The sequence below is a fragment of the Cygnus olor genome, chromosome 5, assembly GCF_009769625.2.
Source record: "Cygnus olor isolate bCygOlo1 chromosome 5, bCygOlo1.pri.v2, whole genome shotgun sequence".
NCBI lineage: Eukaryota > Metazoa > Chordata > Aves > Anseriformes > Anatidae > Cygnus > Cygnus olor.
The window spans coordinates 18522895-18542139 of record NC_049173.1 but is presented as its reverse complement, the minus strand read 5'-3'; the positions used below and the strand labels follow the sequence as shown (position 1 = coordinate 18542139).

The following is a 19245-nucleotide window of genomic DNA, read 5'->3' as shown; positions in this document are numbered from 1 at the left end:
CGTCTACATATTAGAACTGAGGTTATTAACTAAGCTCAGAGAAAGCACAGAGAGAAACAATTTCTTCACATGCAGAAAGCAAACCACAGAAGTCATTTACAAGACATGTCAATTAGTGACTAGAAACTAAACAGTAATGAAAGAAAACTCTGGATCATGTTTCTTGGATAATGTATAACAAGGCACAATAAACACAGTACTGCATTCTGTGGTAGTTGATGTTTTCAGGTAGTCTTCAGTAACATCTAATCATCCAGGATTGATTCAAGTTATCATGATAGCTATCTTTTCTGAAAGTTACTATCTCAATAATATTCAGAAAAAAAAGGAAAAAAACCACACCTTTTGCCATTATCAAAGTCACAAATAGCCAGGACTGAATTCAGTTTGAGATTTAAGACATGTAAGCACAGTTGGGTTAGATATATTAACAGATATATATTTTGACCAACAGTGTTCAGTCAATACAGTCAATGGAGCCTGCAGAGCTACTCAGGTGACCAGAAGTCAACATTTAGTTTCACTGCCTAAGCTCCACTAACTACTGAATGGATCTCCACTGACTGTAACTAAAGTTGAGATACACAGCTAAGAACACCTACTTTTAGTAAATAATTATAAATTCCTTTAGTCTGAAGCTGGATCCCACCCACAATTTCAAGTTCCACATCTATAGCCAAATCAGGGACAACTTCGTAAGTGGTGTGATACCTGGGAAAGAAGTAAATGTTCTGATGCTGTAAATGTTTCAAAATTTGTACACGATTGTTTGAAATATTTGTGGGGAAAATTTAGAATACAGTACAATGCTCCCCTGAAAATCTCCAAAAGAACTGAATGTCAAAATAGACATGCCTGAGACAAGTCTTCAGCACAAAGGTAGAGAGAAAAAAAGGGAAAAAGGGAAAAGGGGGGGAAATATTGCCTTATGGCAGTAATCATTTTCTCAGAAGTAATCACTTATAACCTTCCCTCTTCAGATGCTATTTGTAGCTATTTGCTTTGGCAGGAATCCATGCAAGGTGTCATAAGACTTATTTCTGAGCATGAGAAATCTCATGCCATCTTCAAACCGTAACCAAATTTCACCTTATAATCAGGGCAGTTTAATGAATATAATGAAACAAACTAAATCTTGCTTAAAGCCTTTGAACAATTTTATTTATTTTAAATCTTGTTCTTATTAGATCAGCAACATAGCTTTGAGATAATACAGGACACAAGTATTATATCTGCATCCTTATTCCTTATACCAAAAAGGAAGGCATTATAAATGTTGGGTCTGTGAAAAGGTTCTTCTGAATATCTCAAAATATGTATCCTTTCTATGTTTCTGAACCACCATTGTCACACATGGTGGAAGGAAAATAGAGGATTAGTTAAGAAGAGGCCAAACTCGTTAGCATACCATTTTAATAACCTGCTTCTGATGATGATTGCATCAGATCTCTTAGAGAAGAATGCACTTAAAGACTAGCATTTAATAGAAGTTGCCTTCTCATCTGTATTAGTCAGTGGCTGGCTCACATACAATAAGCATTATTGTTTTTATCCCTTTCCAAAATAGGAAGTAACCAGAGGTTTAAAAGATTTCTCATAGGATATTAAAATATTTTAAAACTTCATCTTTCAAGGCAGTTGACAAATTCAAAACACAAAAACACCTCAAAAACAAAGAAAGGAATAAGAGTTTCCTATTTCCCTAGTTCGAAAAAGCACCACTTTTTACACTTTCAAGGAAAATCCAAGACATTTCCATTGCATCTAAAGAAAGGTGAAGCAAAGCAGACTTCCTGAATCAGAGAATATGCCTATTACTCACTTGGATGTGGGCCACTTTAAAGTTAACAGCCTGGACATTGAGAAAAATCTGTTGTTCAGCATGGATTCTTCATTAGTTTCCTTGATGCACATTGGGTAACCAGACAGAACTCAACTGGACATTCTACTTCTGGTCATTCCTGGATATTCTGGTCAAGCTTCACTTCTGTTGTGAAGGAAATAACAATAATCCCAAAGATCCAGGGCCCTTGCTCGTACTACATCTTCCTCAGGATCATTTGGTTTGATTTCTTAGATCAACTTTTAAAGACTATGTACAGCTACCCACCTTAATGCATTTCCTACATAGATATAAAAATCTTCAACTAAGAATTCTGGGCCACCAAAAAATAGAAATTAAAAAGAAAAAAATAACTTTGTATTAAGTTTCTTTTTTGTCATTATTTCCCAAACTGTTCCTTAAACTTCATGTCTGCTACAGACAGAATCACTGAGTTGAATGATTAACTATTCTTAGCCAATTAATTCATTAAGCCTTCCATGTGGAACCCTTTTAATATTAAGGGTCATTACAGACAGTAAAGATAGACAGCATCAGAACTTATTGTTCACTTAGTTACCTCTAAGAAGTAACTTGCATTCCTGCAAAGAGGTATCTTTTGAAAAGAAAACAGTATTACCCAACTTCCAATGCCTTAATTTAACAAAGGCTTTGGTTTTGCTTTGTATGAAGGGAATTTATGTTTCTGTACATTATTCTAATGTAGTAACATCTATCAGTTTGCTTTAAAACACCACATCTTTGTTCTGATGAAAAAATCTTCAGTTATGAAGAATTATGGAAAACTACCAATCCCAAAGATGAAATCATAGGATTTCAAGGATGCATCGGAAAGTTATTTTGTTACTCAATTATTAGCACCAAAAAGAGAATGAAACTGAATTCTAACACACTTACAGGATCCAGTAAGAACTTAAATTTAATTCCTAAGCTAACAGAGGTATTTTTAAATTCTTTCAGATTAAGTATAGAAAAGTGAGTTTAGAAATATATATTTAATAAAATACTGATAAAACACCAGTTATTATAAAACCCAGGAGTATTCAGCTAAACAAAATTTCTGTTGTAGCTTCCATACCAAAAAGAGAACTATTACGTTTCAGGGACTGAAAAATATGGGCGATAGTCAAATATTTTATTTAGTCACCTCTACTCAAATAACAAACATCAGCTATATTTTCAGTGTAAATTCACTTCAGAATTCACATTCAGAACAATTCTAGCTTAGCATTAAATGCTACCATTAATTTAACGCAAATTTACTTTCAGAGAAATAAATAAAAACACTAAATTGCAAAGTCTTTCATTATGTTTTTAAACCACAAATACCAATCTCAAAAACAGTAGTCTGCTTGTATATTTTAAAGAAACCTATTTTTCATACCCATGAACAAAATGTAATCTTATACTGTTCCCTGGAGCTCTCTCTCGTCTCTTAGAAGCTGCACTTTTTCTTTTTTCTTTGCATTGCTCTTTAAGTTGAGGTAGATCTTCTTTGTAAACCTTTAAGAAAAAGTACACTTGTAAATTAATAGATTTATAAGAAAAGTGTGTTTCTGAGAATTCACCCACAATTATCACCCACAAAAATGTTATACAGACACTTGAAAAAAAGTCTCCAGTAACTGTAGTTGGTGATTTTACATTGCGACTTGGTTTTAAGCTACAACCAAAATTCTTAAAAACATGCTAGGAATAAGTGAAATCACTTTCTGTGTGTGTTTGACTTAATATTTTGAATGCATCAGATAGTAATAATTCTCATGATCTTGCTCAATTTCTGCTGAGTTCTCAGAGTCCTAATTTCTCAAGTTTCAGTAGGTCCTGGTAAAAGACCTTACTTAAACCCCAGGAAGCATTCCAACTCCCATCAAAACTAAAATCATTACCTGTCGACGATAGGTGATCTGTGTCTCTTGCTCAATTTCAGAGTCCAGCTCTGGAACATCAGACTGATCTGAATCTGATTCATCACTATTAGAATCAACCAGACTCTCTGTCACCAAGAAAACAGAAAATGAAGCAACCTAAATTACAAAACAGGAAACGTTTGAAGTAGCTGCTTAATGTTTCTGATTTGATAGTCAATAAAAATATTAAAAATATTAATATAGTTGATTAACATGTTGATATAACTCATCATGACTCCAGTGCTCCGGACAATTGCAAATGTATTTTACTTCATACACTGTGAATAATGTACAAGATTTAAACACCAGTTTACAGACCCAAGATCTTAATAACAGCTGTATCAGTCAGTGGTAGAAACATGATTTTTTGTCCAAATATTAAACGCCTATAGACTGTTTTTTAAAACAAACCAAAATACTCTAACAATTACAACTTTTAAATTATCATCTAAATACTTCAAAACTTTGATCAGATGACAGAATTTTTAAATTTTTCCATTGCACAGGGAACACAATAGTGGTGTGTGTTTGTTTGTTTGTTTGTTTTTTTTAACAGTGTTGATAAGACTGATCATACGTATAAGGGTATGTGCAAGTATGAGGTCATGTAATCAAGTACTTCAGGCAGCTGCAAAGTTTAAAGAATAACAATTTCATTCAATGGCAATTTTGAATAGCTGTTTCTATATTGGCATTAAACAATTTTACTTAACGCCCCCTACATTATAAATTACTTACCTTGGGGTGCTATATGAAGAGAATCTTTCAACTTCCGATCAGGGACAAATTTCCACTGAAAGACAGAATGATCAGCTCCCCCAATAGAAACAACCCACTGGTGATCATGCGACCATCTGACATTTGTCACATGAGCAGAATGACCAAGATATTTTTTAAACTTTGCTCCTAAAACAAGAACAAAAATCCCCTCCAATACACATGGAATAAATGTTTCAGAAGCACAACGGAAAAAAAAACAAACACACAAAGCACAACTATAAAAAGTCAGAGATTAGTTATGACACTAATTACGAGTAATTAAGCTAATTAATAATAATAATGCTGATTAATAGTAGTAACATTTTGCACTGTCCTCAATATTGTCTTTTCTTTTTTTTAAACTTGGATTCCATAATATGTCTCTAACAAGTTAAACAGAGAAAATACGATAGTCCTGTATGAGGTATACTAAGGAATATTTTTTCATTTAATGCAATTTATTAGTGTTATTTATTTACCCCACTAACCAAGATTTTCCCAGTTACTATTTCTACACTGAAAAGACGTCATTATTTAAATCTTTAAATTTAAATGTAAATGTTATATCATTTATATATAGCTTAGTGAAAATACCCCCATCTGTGCTCACAGTACTGGTTCCTGCTTCTATTTTTGTGGGATTTGAGTGCTAAGCACTTCCAGCAATTTGTATCATCACACCTTTAGAAGCTTTAGTAATGGTAGTATAACTGTATCACATTTTCACTGGCTCCTGCATAATTACAACACAATGATTACATCAGTTAGTAAAGGAAGGTGTTAACAGCACTGTTCAGATTTATAACTAGTACAAAATAGGGGATAAAAAGGGAACAAATTCAATTTCCTTCAAATTGACAGATTTTTTTTCAAGAACGTGTTTTTGGATTATCTCAGGTACTGCCTTAGGAGTCTCAGGTTTAAAAATAAAATTGGAAAGATTGAAATTATCATTATCACCTTTTACACATAGAGTTGAGAAAATTATGGAGGAATATCAGTCGCTTAAAAAAAAATTCTTTAATAGCATATATTGCTTAAAGACATATCCTAAGACCCAGCAAGATCATCATATGGCTGTAGTCAGCATTAAATATGCAATGCTGCAAAATTGCAATGATGCAACTATAATACTCATTTCCTCTTTCAAAAGATAGATATTTGAACTAGTCCCCAGGCAAACTTTTTTTGGTTAAGATAACACTTATTAAAAAGTGAGGCTTGAAGACAGAGATTTACCTCTGGGATCAATGCTTTGTTTCAATTCAATTCTAATAGTGTCTAGAATGGAGTTCTTCAAACAGCTCTAAAAAAACAAAGTCCTTCTCATCAAACATATGTCATAAAAGATACGTGTTTCTCCCTTTTCACTTAGTCATGAACAGTAAAATTAAAAATGATAGACCTTGCTTTAGGCTTTAGTTTTAAAAATTTCACTTGAGATTTGTCATTACCCTTCTTAAAAATTTGAGGGAAAATGTGATTTAAACTTCAAATAACATACTGTGGAACAGTCTGATAACAGACTACGTAGTCTGATCTTTGTAGGTCCCTTCCAACTGAACTGTTCTGTTCTATTCCAGAACTACTCGAAGATCAAGGTAAAAATACTTAAAAATATAGATCTTATAAAAAGGTGGACACTGTATCACCTCATGAAATTCCATCCAAAAAAAAGAACCATTTTGCAAAATAAAAGATGCATAAAACTTTTGATTATTCTATGCAAAATAAAACACTGTTACAGTTACTATTGCAGTTGCCAATACTCCATCCTGTCACTGTCTGTCACCTCTTAGCTCAAACTAAACTACTAAGAATAAATTGGCCATTTATACAATTTCTTATAATATAAATCCAGTTTTCTAAAACTTTTTCTTGAGTAACCAAAATTCATAAATATGCATTTAGGAACTCAAGGTACTACCTTTTCTTAGACATGGGTATCGAAAGAGCTTTACTATTCCATAATCGTCAGCTGTAACCATAACTTGTCCAATAAAATTTGCATCCACAGAATTTATATCATTTATATCTGAATATTTGGGCCAAATTCCGTTAACTTCAACACCAGAAACACAGGTCCACGATGCCCACTGAACACCCTTCAATTCCTCCTTGCTTGATACTTCCTTTCCACCTAAGAGCAAAATAAAAATGGTGAGTTACTTACAGTTTTAAAGAATGTAAAATTCTAAAAAAAATATTTGAAATAAAATCCAACAGAGAGCTAAAACCTGGCATTCTAATACTGTCCTGATCTAACTCTAATGCCACAGAGCTTCATGAGGAGTATTAGTACTGAGTCAGACCACAGGCCCATTTAATAAATACTGTCTTAAAAGAGGAGAGGAAGGGAAAAAAGAGAGGAAAAAAATAGGAAAAGTTCAACTGCTATGTGCTCCTCCAGAAACTGGAGAACTCCAGTGCACCTCCTTTGAACATCCTTCAGCCCTAATGAAATAACTGCACTCTGAAAAGGTTTACCTTGTAAGCTCTTCCCATTACTAATCCATGTAAATGGTGACTATTAATACTGGTTATATCCATGATTAAGTCCTACAGATCTCGTATTAAGCAACTCTAAGTTCCTTATTCATTTACAATGGAATTTCAAGTGTTACAGGATTCTGATCATTGTTTTAAAATATTTAGGAGATTCTTCTAACATCCCCCATGCCAAAATATTTTATCTATTTACATTAACAGGCTTTCACAATCACATGTTCTAATTATATCAAGAAATTTCAGGCTGAAAGCTGCCTGTATAACTCCAACTTGTTCCTCCTGTATGTACATATTTGATACAGTCTAAGTTCTCACTTACTATCCTTTCATGTTAGTTTTCTGTCTCATTCAGTGCACAAAATATAAGTTGCATATAGAATGAATTAGATGCTTCATCAAAAAGTCAGAAAAGGCTCCACAGAACTATGAATAATGTACAGTGCAAAGCAAATATTGTATAACAAATGAAGGGGCAATGCAGTAAGCAATAGTAATAAAAATCACAAATTATTAAATACAAAAAGCTTGAGTGGGAAAAATATAGAATGGAATTACATAAGTGCATATGCACAGAAAAAAAACAACACGTCAAACCTTTTGGCAAACACTGCCCTTGGCTTATTACAACTATTATCTACTTAAATTTGAAGATTTAAGACATGTACTATGCGCACAGCCTCTGCAAAAGGAATTGTCTTGATCAAAACTGTTTCAAGTTCAGTCAAGTTCAGACAGCATTGTCTTGAAGATACTTACAATAGTGGGGTTGTTACATATTTTGAATCTGAAAACTATATTTTAATATACTATTTAACATTGCAATTTTCTTTAATAGTCCCCCGCCATGAAACAGGAAAAAAAGAGACATTTGAACTTACATTATCAAAAGACTAGCCGGCTAAATATCACTGTAATTATTTTATTCATTTTGAAGGCTATATGACTGAATCGTACATGTATCACAGCTTTGATATTTCTTTTGTTTCCACTGAAGAATTCCTAGCATTGCAGTATCCTTACATCAGGTACTCTTATTTTCTCCAGAGTAACCTACTCCTGTTATGTTTCCAAGTTAATTTGCATTTGGTTTCTACCTACTACAAATTTTTCACTGCAAAAGCTGTTGTAAACTAAATTCCTCAACTCCACCACAAATATAGTCCTAGAAAATGAGATGACTCTTCTGAGACAATATATTGATTTTTCCATATATTTTTGTCCTGGTTTCAGTTAGGACAGAGTTAATTTTCCTCCTAGTAGCTGGCAGGGTGCTATGTTTTGGATTAGAATGAGAAGAGCGCTGATAACATGCTGATGTTTTAATTGTTGTAGAGCAGTGCTTACACCAAGCCAAGGACTTTTCAGCCTCTCTCTGTCCTGCTAGCGAGCAGGCTAGGGATGCAGCAGAAGCTGGGAGGGGACAGACCCAGGACAGCTGACCCAAACTGGCCAAAGGGGTATTCCATACCATCTGACGTCATGCTGAACAATATATAGGGGTGGCTAGCTGGGGTGGAGGGGGGGGCCGGCTGCTCGGGGATAGGCTGGGCATCGGTCAACGGGTGGTGAGCAATTGCATTGTGCATCACTTATTTCGTACACATTATTACTATTAATACTATTATTATTATTGTTGTTATTCTTTTCCCTGTCTTAATAAACTGTCTTTATCTCAACTCACAGGCTTCACTTTCCCATTTCTCTCCCCCATCCCGGAGAGGGAGGGGGGAGGGTGAGCGAACGGCTGTGTGGTGTTTGACTGCCAGCCGGGCTAAACCACAACAATTTTAAAAAACATACAGTGCAAGCAAAAGATAATCCATTTAATACACAAGTTTAATAAATGCAATGGTATTAACCTATTGCAAAATTTAATTTGAATGTAAGGCATTATTTATCTTATTTTTCTAAGAAAGTGAGAGCAAAGATTTACTTTGGAGAAATAAAATGAATTTTAAGTCAACATCTTTACCATGCAGCATTGATAAAAAAGAGTAAACATTTAAGGATAAAAATATTTAAGTAACTTTGGCAGAAAATGCTATCTTTATTCAAATAAAGCAAATCCTTTTATAGATTTAAAAAAAAATCTTAATAATCCGATGCTTTGAACCAAGATTAAGCTCTCTTTATCAAACTACTATACATTCTGTAATTTGCAACAAATATCATAAAGGCAACTTGAAATCTTACTTGGCATCCTGTAAAAAAGCCTCTTCCCATTGCCATCATTGGTCTGTAAGTATTTACTGTCTGAAGACCAATCCATATGGGTGATGAAACTTAAAGATCCAATACATTCTCCAATTTTCTTGTATCGCTGAACAACACCATATATATCCACAGAGCTGTCATTGGAACCAACAGCTAGGAAATTCCCATCTGGTGAATATTTCAGTTCATGAATAGCTTCTTTCCTGTCTTTGATATGAACAACCTCAGTCATATCTCTGTAGTATGAAAGAAAGCATGTCATAAGTATAGAAGAGCCTTATCATACTGTCAAGATCCCAGTTGTAAAAAAAAAAAAAAAATTTAAAACGATGAAGTGAACTATCATATGTGCGAACACAGCACTAAAATAACTTCCTAGAACACTGCCATTCTTTCCAAAATACCAGTGTACTCTTACAAACGTGTTGTTACAGAAAGCCTCTGCCATATTTGTACATATATATTTAAATAATCTGAGCACTCTTAGGAACAGTAATTTAAAAACAAATTTAAGTGGTCTCCTTGGGTGTGGCTGCTACGTTATTAATATACATACAATTTATAAAAGCAATTAGATAACATACTTGAAAGAGTTTATAAGATATCTATTCTCAATTTTTGTAACCTACCTGACTCGAAGCACTGTGAAAGAGCCATCCTTCATTCCAAGAGCAAGATGGATTCCATCAGTACTAACTGCTGCACACCGAATGGGTTCCTCCATATTGCACCGAGCGATCAGAGCATGATCTATTAAACTCCAGATTCTAAAATAATGATTACAAATACAAAGAGTGGTTTGTAACTGTGTGATAGATAGCATGAAGCCTGCAATTTCAGCAGAACACTGGACATGGTAGTGTCCCATTTTATAAATATATCCATTAATAAATATCCACAAGGAACACCCAAGACAGATGAATGAGTTTTGCACATAAAAAGAATAATCCTACATTTAATGGTGAGAGATTCTATAATGACAAGATGCAGGAACAGGTTAATTTTGTCATTCTGAATATAAAAATAATGATCTCATATGATAAGACTTACTTATAGATGATTTTGAAAGTTCAACTATTTTGTTAATTATTTTAGCTAAAAAAGATAAAGAACAGTTAAAGACTTTACAGGCTAAACATAGCCTTTCCTATTAGCAAACCATCACTCGTAAGTCCCTACATATAACTAGGTATTATTACAAAATCAAAGTTGTTATTACAAAATACACTACATCTACCACTTACAAGATATATCTGGCACCCTAGAGTAGAATTTTAGTATTCCTGATTCAACTATTATTTTGATTAACCATGTTAAATTTAAATACTTAATAGAAATGTCACAACATTTAATTTGTAAGAAAGAAGGAAAAAAGGCATTTTTGACAAAAAAAGGTGAACTTGCAAATGAGTAATTTACTGGTTGTTTTTTCCAGGAAATGGATTCTATTTAATATGTATGTATTAGCTTGATGCAACTCTCAGGCTAAAAGTTAATTCTCATCATTTTAAGAGTGAAAATTGTAAGTTTCTACTGTAGTTTTTTATCCAAGTGTAACTTGCGAATGCCTAAGATAATTCCTGAGGGAAAAAAAAAAAAAACACTTAATGGGATGCTTGTGTACAAGGAGGAGTACATTACATTAAGCTAAATGGAATTTGTTAAAATTTTGTACATTTCATAATTTTTGTTAGCTATAAATTTTGACTTTATTATTATTAGAGGGCTCTAATTTCATGCTTCATAACTTCACTGGTTTAGATGCACTTCAGTGCCAATGATATTAAAATACATCGCAATTACATTATCTAGAAAATGAGTTGTTTGCATCAAAGTGCATGCAGATAAAAAAATAAAAAAAAATTCCACCTGACTGATCGATCATCGCTTCCAGTCATTGCTAATGGTTTTGTAGGATGGACAGCCAAAGCCCACAGCTCTCCTTCACAGTGCCCCTGCATTATCAGGAAGGGCTTATTACGCTCATGCACCACAATTTCAAAAATCTCACTGTCTTGCGTCCCAACAAGTATATGGTCTCCTCTCCAGCAAACACTTCTTACAGACAGACCTGTAGAAGGAAGAGATTGTTACTGAGAGGAATGTCCTGTGATTCTGTGAAAATAGGTAACATAACACAATAAAACATGGAGAAACATAAAACCAAGAAAATGTCAAGAAGTACCCATACATCTCTTACTCCCCCATTTACTCCCTTTATCTATTCCACATCATATACCACTGCTGTTGGAACATTAATTTTTCAACACTAGTATTTAAGAAAAATCTAAAGTCAATCATAAGCCTTTTTTTTTTTTAATAAAGTAAAGAAAATGTAGCCAATTCTTGTATAACAAGTTCTCTGACAGAGGAAGACAATACTGACCTTTGCATCTCAAAGTCTGAATTTAATGCCATTAAATTTCAAAAATAGGTAACAGAAAATAGAAATTACAATTTCTGATCAAACCTTGGATCTATATAAGTAGCTGAATGAATTTCGATTATGTAAGTGCAAAAGCATCAGTATATCATATATTAGATATGATAGCCAAAGAGCCCAATACTTTCCAGCTTGTTTCTAAGATGCTACCCCTAAAGCAAATCCTTGTAACATCCTAGTGTCTGATTTCTGACACCCCTCCCATCAAAATAATAAAAACAGAACTCAGTGGAACAATATATAAAAGAATTGAAAAAGGGTTTATGATGGAATTACTTTCCAGGTTTACAGTGGAGCTGAACACTCACAAACTGCACTTATTGTGGATAAGGTTGTGAATAATAAAATGAAAGTTAGGATAGTTCTATGTGGAGAACTCAATCTTAGACCCCCCCAATATGCACCTTTTAAAACAGGTTGTAATTATTACAATCTGAGAATGCAAGTCAATTTTGTCAATTTCAGCTCTAGATAAATAGATGGAAGAGAGAATTACATTAGGCATTGCTACCAAAACACTGACTTTTGTGAACGGCGGGTCAAGAATGGCCTTTGATAAATTACTCTGGAGTAATAAGGGAGAGAAAATTTTACCCATCAAATGAGAGAAGTGAATACTGTATGAGTTGATGTCCTCTGAAAAAATATTTTTGATTGTGTAGAGGGAAAAGAAGAGCCTTATGTTTTTAAAATTATGTAGAAGAAAAATTGCAAGGCAAAAACAGTGAACGTGTGGTTCAGCAATTCAGTTTTAACTGCATCAGTGTTTTAATTCTGACAAAGTAAGCTTTCAAAGCAAGGTTCCTGATCATGCCTACTTACCTACCATGTGTTGCATCACAGGACAGCCCTCAAATGCACAGTAAGAGTACTTCCATATGAAACAGAACTGAAAGGTGTTCAAGGAGTGTCCTCAGTGCACTCCAACTGCTATGTAATATTTAGTCCACTGAATCAGACTAGAGGTAATGCCCTTCAAACACTCATCAAAATGAATATATATTATGCTAATCAAGCCCTCTGCACCAACTGTTTTGGTTTGCAGACTTGTTCATATTGTGCTGCACTGGTGAATATAGCACCCTACCATTCAGCCCTAAGATCTAAACATTTTATATTGATATTTTATTTCTATATTGCCCTACAGTGTTTAAAAAAAAAAATCAAGAAAGAAATAACCAGAATCTTTGATGAAGAATGATTAAGAGATCTGTTTTAGTAATCTGGAACTTTTTTGGTGGAAGGAGATATTTTGAAATACAATTTGACTATTTGGAGATATATCTAGAGTCAATTAATTACTCTGAGCCATTCAGAGAGATATGGAACTTGAGGTAGCATTCACAGATGAAATTACCAACAGATAAGAGTAGAGGAGCAGCAGAAAATGCAAGTAAGAAAACGTGTAGAATGACAGATCATAAAGGCAGTCCTCAAAATGATATAAGTAAGAAAAATCATATATGCAAAAGACCAAAGGAAAAGATTAAGGAAATCAAAATTATGAAAGACACGATTTTAGAACAAGTTATTAGCTGTGCTATGTGCATTTCACAAGCAAAGAAAAATGAAAGTGGAGTTCTCATAATTGATGAATCAAAGGAATCAAAAGAGTTCATAGCAAATGACTGTTCCACGGAAAGCAGAAGAAATGATGTGGAGTGGAGAACAAGTTTGAAAGAATGAAATGAAACAACTTTCAACTACATGCAATAGATCTGAGAAACAGCAGCTGAGTTTAAAAGCCAAAATTTCTGATATGTCTGAACAGGTCTCTCTTTCTCTTCCCCTTGCTCCAATAGTATTTTCCCAAATCTGAACCTTTTTTTTTTTTTTTTTTTTTTTTAGCACAATAGCAAGTGACAATTTTTGGCCTTGGGATAATTTCCTTGGCAAATATCAAGTTATTGATATGTTTTATGGTTCCTCAAATTACAGGAAATTTTATGCACGCAAAGGTTCACGAGTGTACCACCAGACTTATCACTGAAGATAGACACACTTTTAGAGAACTGAAAATTTAACAAACGTTTCACGATTTCCTAATAGCAGTCACTGCTATACTAGGTATTTATTCCTGTTGGTAAAGCAAATAGATACCTGTTTTTGTTACAGACCTAAAGGAGTTACAGTTAAATAGTACACTGTAAGAAAGAGAGAGAAAATATCTACAAATAGATTGTTTTGAAGCGAAAATATAAATTAAAAATAACAGAAATGAGAGATGCATCTATATTAGTAGCATTTTGAATATGAGACACAAAAGCAGAAAACTTCCATGTCAAAATGCATTGAATAATGTACAAATTCTCTTAAGAGATACTCCAGATCTGCTAAGTTGATTTTAAAAATGTTAAATTAATTGGGTGATAGAATACTGAAAGACAGAAATGCAGGTGAAGGCAAACATATTTTTCCTTTACTTTTGACAAATATATTAATGTACTAAATATATTATAAACTAGATTAACCTGTCTAATTCAAAGGGATGAGCCAATTTATAAACACATCACTGTGAAACATTAGACTTTAATAGAAACTGAATACAATAGAAACAACAAATTCTGATTTACTTCTTTGAAATAAGTCTGTCAGACTAGACAGACACTGAAATGACTATCCGAAATTGTCAGTTAAGCACTGATTAAAAAAAATATTGCACAGAAAAAAATTTATCTTTCTATGAAGTAAGAGAAGAATAAATGAAAACATTTGTCTCTTGATTTGAGATGGAAGAGATTATTTCTCTTAAATTGTCTCAGTCATGACAAAGTCACTGTACCCGAGGACATTTAAAATGGAATGTACTTCATCTTGCTGGAAGATTTCACAATCTCAGTGGGAATGTCAAATGAATTACAGAATACGAGCATTTAACTCTGCTTGTAATCAGTTATTTATTGCCAATGATGTATCTGATTGTCATGAGACATTCTACTGCATCGTCAAATACTCAGCAAGATGTTAGAAAACAGCAAAGTGACTGGGGGAAAAGAAAACCAAATGCCTATGTAAGCAGTATTTATTATACATGACATCAGTGCTTCAGAGCAAGCAATTCCCAAGCTAAAAGTTAATTATATTGTTTTCCTGCTTACTAAAGCACTGATATCTAGAACACCACTAACGAAACATACCTTGGACTGCTAGATATGAAATTTTAGCATGACAAACTGTAAATTGAAGTTATAGGTATATGTTAGCAGAGTTCTAAGTACTACAAAGCTGTAGATTACTTCCAAATAGTTTTTTCTAAAAATATGGATAAATAGGCAATTTCTACATTCTGCTGTTTTTCATTGCAGCATCTTTTCTAAATTTTCTTGCTTCATTACTGTTCCTTGTTAAAACTGCTGTGCTATAGAACCAATACACATTTTATTGGCTTATTTACAACTTCATAGTATATAGTATGCTGTAGAGTAACTTTGAAGGGCTACGTGATCTTCATATTAACAGGCATCATCAAAACAAAGCATTTCTTATCTTGAAAACAGTACATAGCAACATCTATGCCCCCCCCCCCCTTTTTTTTTTTTTTATTTTTTAAAGTCTTTTCTTGTTCAAAACACTGGAAAATTTCCAGCCTATGCAACACTGAAAGTGACAACATTCTTCTTACCTTTATATCCCTGGTCTGTTCCCTGAGATCAATCACAGTAATTGGTTTAAAATTTAAATCCCACAAGCGAACACAGCCATCCCTGCCACCAGTGGCAAACCCCTCTTCACACGCATTCATGCTGAAAATTCCTGCCTGAAGAGAGAAGAAAATTATTTTTAATATATACAGATCAGAGTGACCAATATGGAAAGTGGAACTCTTCTCCTATTGTCCTCCTACCTGTTATGCTACTGAAAATTGCATAAAAATATGCAACTAACACAAGTTTTAAATATGAAAGAGCCAGAATTGTAAACACAAACCTTAAAAGAATTTTTAATAGCACGGGTTTTTGTGAAAGCTGCGAAGGAACTAAAAATGACACAAAGGAATTTAGGTTCTGATTCGTGGCAACTTAACTAACCATTTTTGTCTATTTCTATTCAAGACAGTAAGCAAGGAACCTATACAAAACAATTCTCAGATTACATTAATTCAGCTGAGGGTTGAACAGATGCTAACGTACTGTCAGAAACTGAGTTACTTGTCAAAATGAGAGCTCTAACACAAGAGAAAAATACACTAGTTTAACTGTACAGCCAGAATTAAACTGAAGGAAAGCAGTTCAAAAGTCTGACAGTTTGCAAATCTGTCTTAATTTCTTTTTGTCATAAGCTAGGTAATTAAATACAGTCAATAATAAGAAAAATTAGGTGTCTGTACAGAATTTTAATAGTTTAAAGATCATATCTTTTTTCTTTAAAAATTGATAGTCTAATTTCATAGACTGGACTTCTCAAACATTACCATGATTCACCACTACAAACTCCTACAACAACCATTTACTACTTCAAGTTAATTCCTTGTACAGTAAATCTGTGCAAATTTATAATGCACACAAATGCTTCACTTTTGAAGATACAGACTACAGTACTGAACTGATCAAGTACTCTTTGTCCACCTAACTCAAAACCCACACAATTCTTGGTTTGCAACAAACAGTAAGTTAAGAGAATTGTTTCAATACTGCTTTCATTCTGATAATGATGACAGCGATGATCATAGTGATGCTGCTTCTTGTCTCTAGAAAGTTTAGTTTCATTCCTCTTTCCTTAAGGCAGGATCCAACTCCCCCAAACGTCAGATTTCCACCAATCTCCATTAGGAAACAACATTTTCCTAACACATTTTCTTAAGCTTACTTTGATATATGTTTTCTTCAGCAAAGGAATAGTCAGGAACATGTATTCTACATATTATTAAAATAAAGTTACCATATTCCATATATCCACTAATAACAAATGTAACTGCAATGTATTACCCAAATAGCAAATACACATTTTTTTTGTTTATGTACATACACAATTCACCACCAGTCTAACTTGTTTTTGTAAGTATTTAATGCATTGCATTAAGCAAGATTACTGCTAGGACAACTTTGGCTAATAAACCTATAAAAAATTTTAAAACAGTTCTGCATTTATTAAAAGTATTTAATATTCAGCTACGACAAATGCAAATAGGAAAGCACTGAAAATTATGGAAGGAAAATCTGTCTTCATAACTACTGCCCAAAAGAAGATAAAACAACTAATAATACACATAAATCCTCTATCATATAGTTCTGAATTTTCAATTCTGTAAAGGAATAAAAGCAAACTTCCAATAGCTTCCTTAGTTGTGGTCTACATTTTACAGCAATGAAGTACAGCATCCTCAAAAGTGAAAGCAATTTTCAAAGGAGAGATGCTTTTGAAGCCAAGTAAAGTGAAACACTACAAAACTAATTAGAATCCAGTGTTGTGGTTTCTGACAATTTCCAGGTTCTTGTAACTATTCTCTCCTACCAAGCTGTGCTTTCTTCACCAATTATAATTAAACAAAATATCAGAATGCGCCATAGTGAAATATGGACTGTTTGCTTCTCTAGCATTAGGTAACAAGCATATCACTGTTTCAGAAGTTGAGAAAAACTGAAAATATAAATCTTTCTCAGCTTTCACAAGAAAAGCATATTATTGTTAAAATGTTAAATGACAATCAAGACTGAAAGACCAGGGTGACAGAACTCAATTTTTTGACATGTAACATCCATCCTCAAGGTACCGACTTCTAAGAGAAGATGTATTTTCAGAAGTAGCATGTGCCTAAAGAGAAATGTAGTGCAATTTTTAAGTCATAAGCAGATTAGAAGGCTAACTCGCATATCTCTAATGTTCTGTAAATCCTCTTTCTTTCTTTAGGAGCCTAAAGATTTTTCAAAATACAACCCAAACTCTATTTGCTTCTCTGTGTCTCTGTCTGTGTTTTCCTGCATTAACCTTTTAGCATCATTGAGCAAATATAAGGCTGGAGGAATTTGGGCTTATTTTGTACCATATAATGAGTTTTGCCCACGTTTTGGCATATTTAAATCTTTTAAAGCTCTTTTTGGAATGCAATCTTGATAATAGAATTATTCTTTTTTCTAATTATCTCCTTCCAAAATCCATGGCTTAATTAGTCCATATTAAAAAAAGAATCAGACATTTGGCAATGTGGGAAGCTGGCTAAATGTTCTGAAGATAAGATCAAGTGGATCCAGGATTAATCTGTTTTCCATTTCACAGAATATCCTTATCTTGAAAAGGACATACTGGTTGCCAAGGAGATTTGGCAGATGTTGTGCTTGCTCAATCTCTTGAAATGCAATAGGACATCCTCATTTCAGTGTACGTGCCACTGGAGTAGTAGAATTTGATGGAAACTAGAAAAAAGGTCCCTTACTGTGGGAACTGTAAATATCTAATGGAGGAAGCTAAGCTGAGCTACTTAGCTATTTAATGGTTAGGCCCGCACTTAGGGGAGAAAAGACAGATTCTTTATTCTGGTAGCCTCGGCCAGTCATCATTCTTCCACTATATCTTTCCTTTTAGGAACTGTCAGGATTATTAATGCAAGCAACTTTGGAGTCTTCAAGTTTCTCTTTATCTTTCAATCCGTAATTGTCATTAACGTAGTTTGGGTCTTGATGGTCACTAGTCTCCCAGCAGTAATGAGGCAAACAATTGCACTGACTTTGTTTGATCTTAGTAAATAATGTGAGCAAATAGGATCGCTTGTGCTTCTGAATCAAAATAAAAGTCACCCATCTTAAAAATTACAAAATTTGCCATATGGATCATCATCTTCTGTTACTGATTTTTCATTACACTTCCTAAAGAATGGGAAAATTCTGGAAATAAATTAATCAGCAGTCTTCTCAAAATGCAAAATATTTCCAACTGTTCCAACATAACCTGCTAGTGTTACATCTGTGTTCCCTCAAATTGGAAAAGAGAAATTAATGAGAGCAAACAAAAAAATAAATCTCCATATAGACCAGAAATGATACTTGAAAGACGGATAAGTACAACAAGAACTTGTCAAAAATTTGATCTCTACTGCATGAATATTTTCCCACTGCTTGTATCCAAGAAATTTGCAACAGTGAGGTGCCCTGAGGCTTCCTAGTGCTTCTGGACCTGTCTTGCCTCCAAGGGACAAAAATCAATTGTTAGTTTATCTAAACTCAGTCATTTATATAAAATCCACCACACTAGTTCTAACTATGCAATTCCTAAAAACAAGTAACTGCAGTTAGCTGTAATTAGGACCAAGCATTCATATGGAAAACAAGTGATTAGTACAAGCGATCACATGGAAACTTCAAGCATGCTCGAAAAGTAATTGGCTTCTGAGCAATATGGAAAACAGAACCATTTTGCCTGTTCAGCGCTTCCTTTTTAGTCCTAAATACAGTTCAGGACACATACGCTAACATATAAAGCAGGACATATATTGGGCACTTATTCTAAGACATAGCCTCTCCCACTATATACTGCACAACAAGCAGATGGATTGCAAATATTTAAAATTAGCATCTATACATTTACAAAGGAGAGCCACTACTGGAATTGAATCTTTGTATCTAACGAATTATCCA

General features: G+C 33.7%; 1 protein-coding gene across 1 annotated transcript in view; it reads right to left on the bottom strand.

Moving 5' to 3' along the window:
- EML5 (EMAP like 5) overlaps window positions 1-19245 on the bottom strand; it is a 110667-nt gene that overhangs the window by 60177 nt on the left and 31245 nt on the right. Inside the window, 9 exon segments of the mRNA XM_040559871.1 lie at window positions 3228-3346; window positions 3733-3839; window positions 4492-4659; window positions 6440-6652; window positions 9214-9470; window positions 9864-10001; window positions 11104-11305; window positions 15300-15320; window positions 15323-15434. Coding sequence (XP_040415805.1) covers window positions 3228-3346; window positions 3733-3839; window positions 4492-4659; window positions 6440-6652; window positions 9214-9470; window positions 9864-10001; window positions 11104-11305; window positions 15300-15320; window positions 15323-15434 — 1337 coding nt within the window.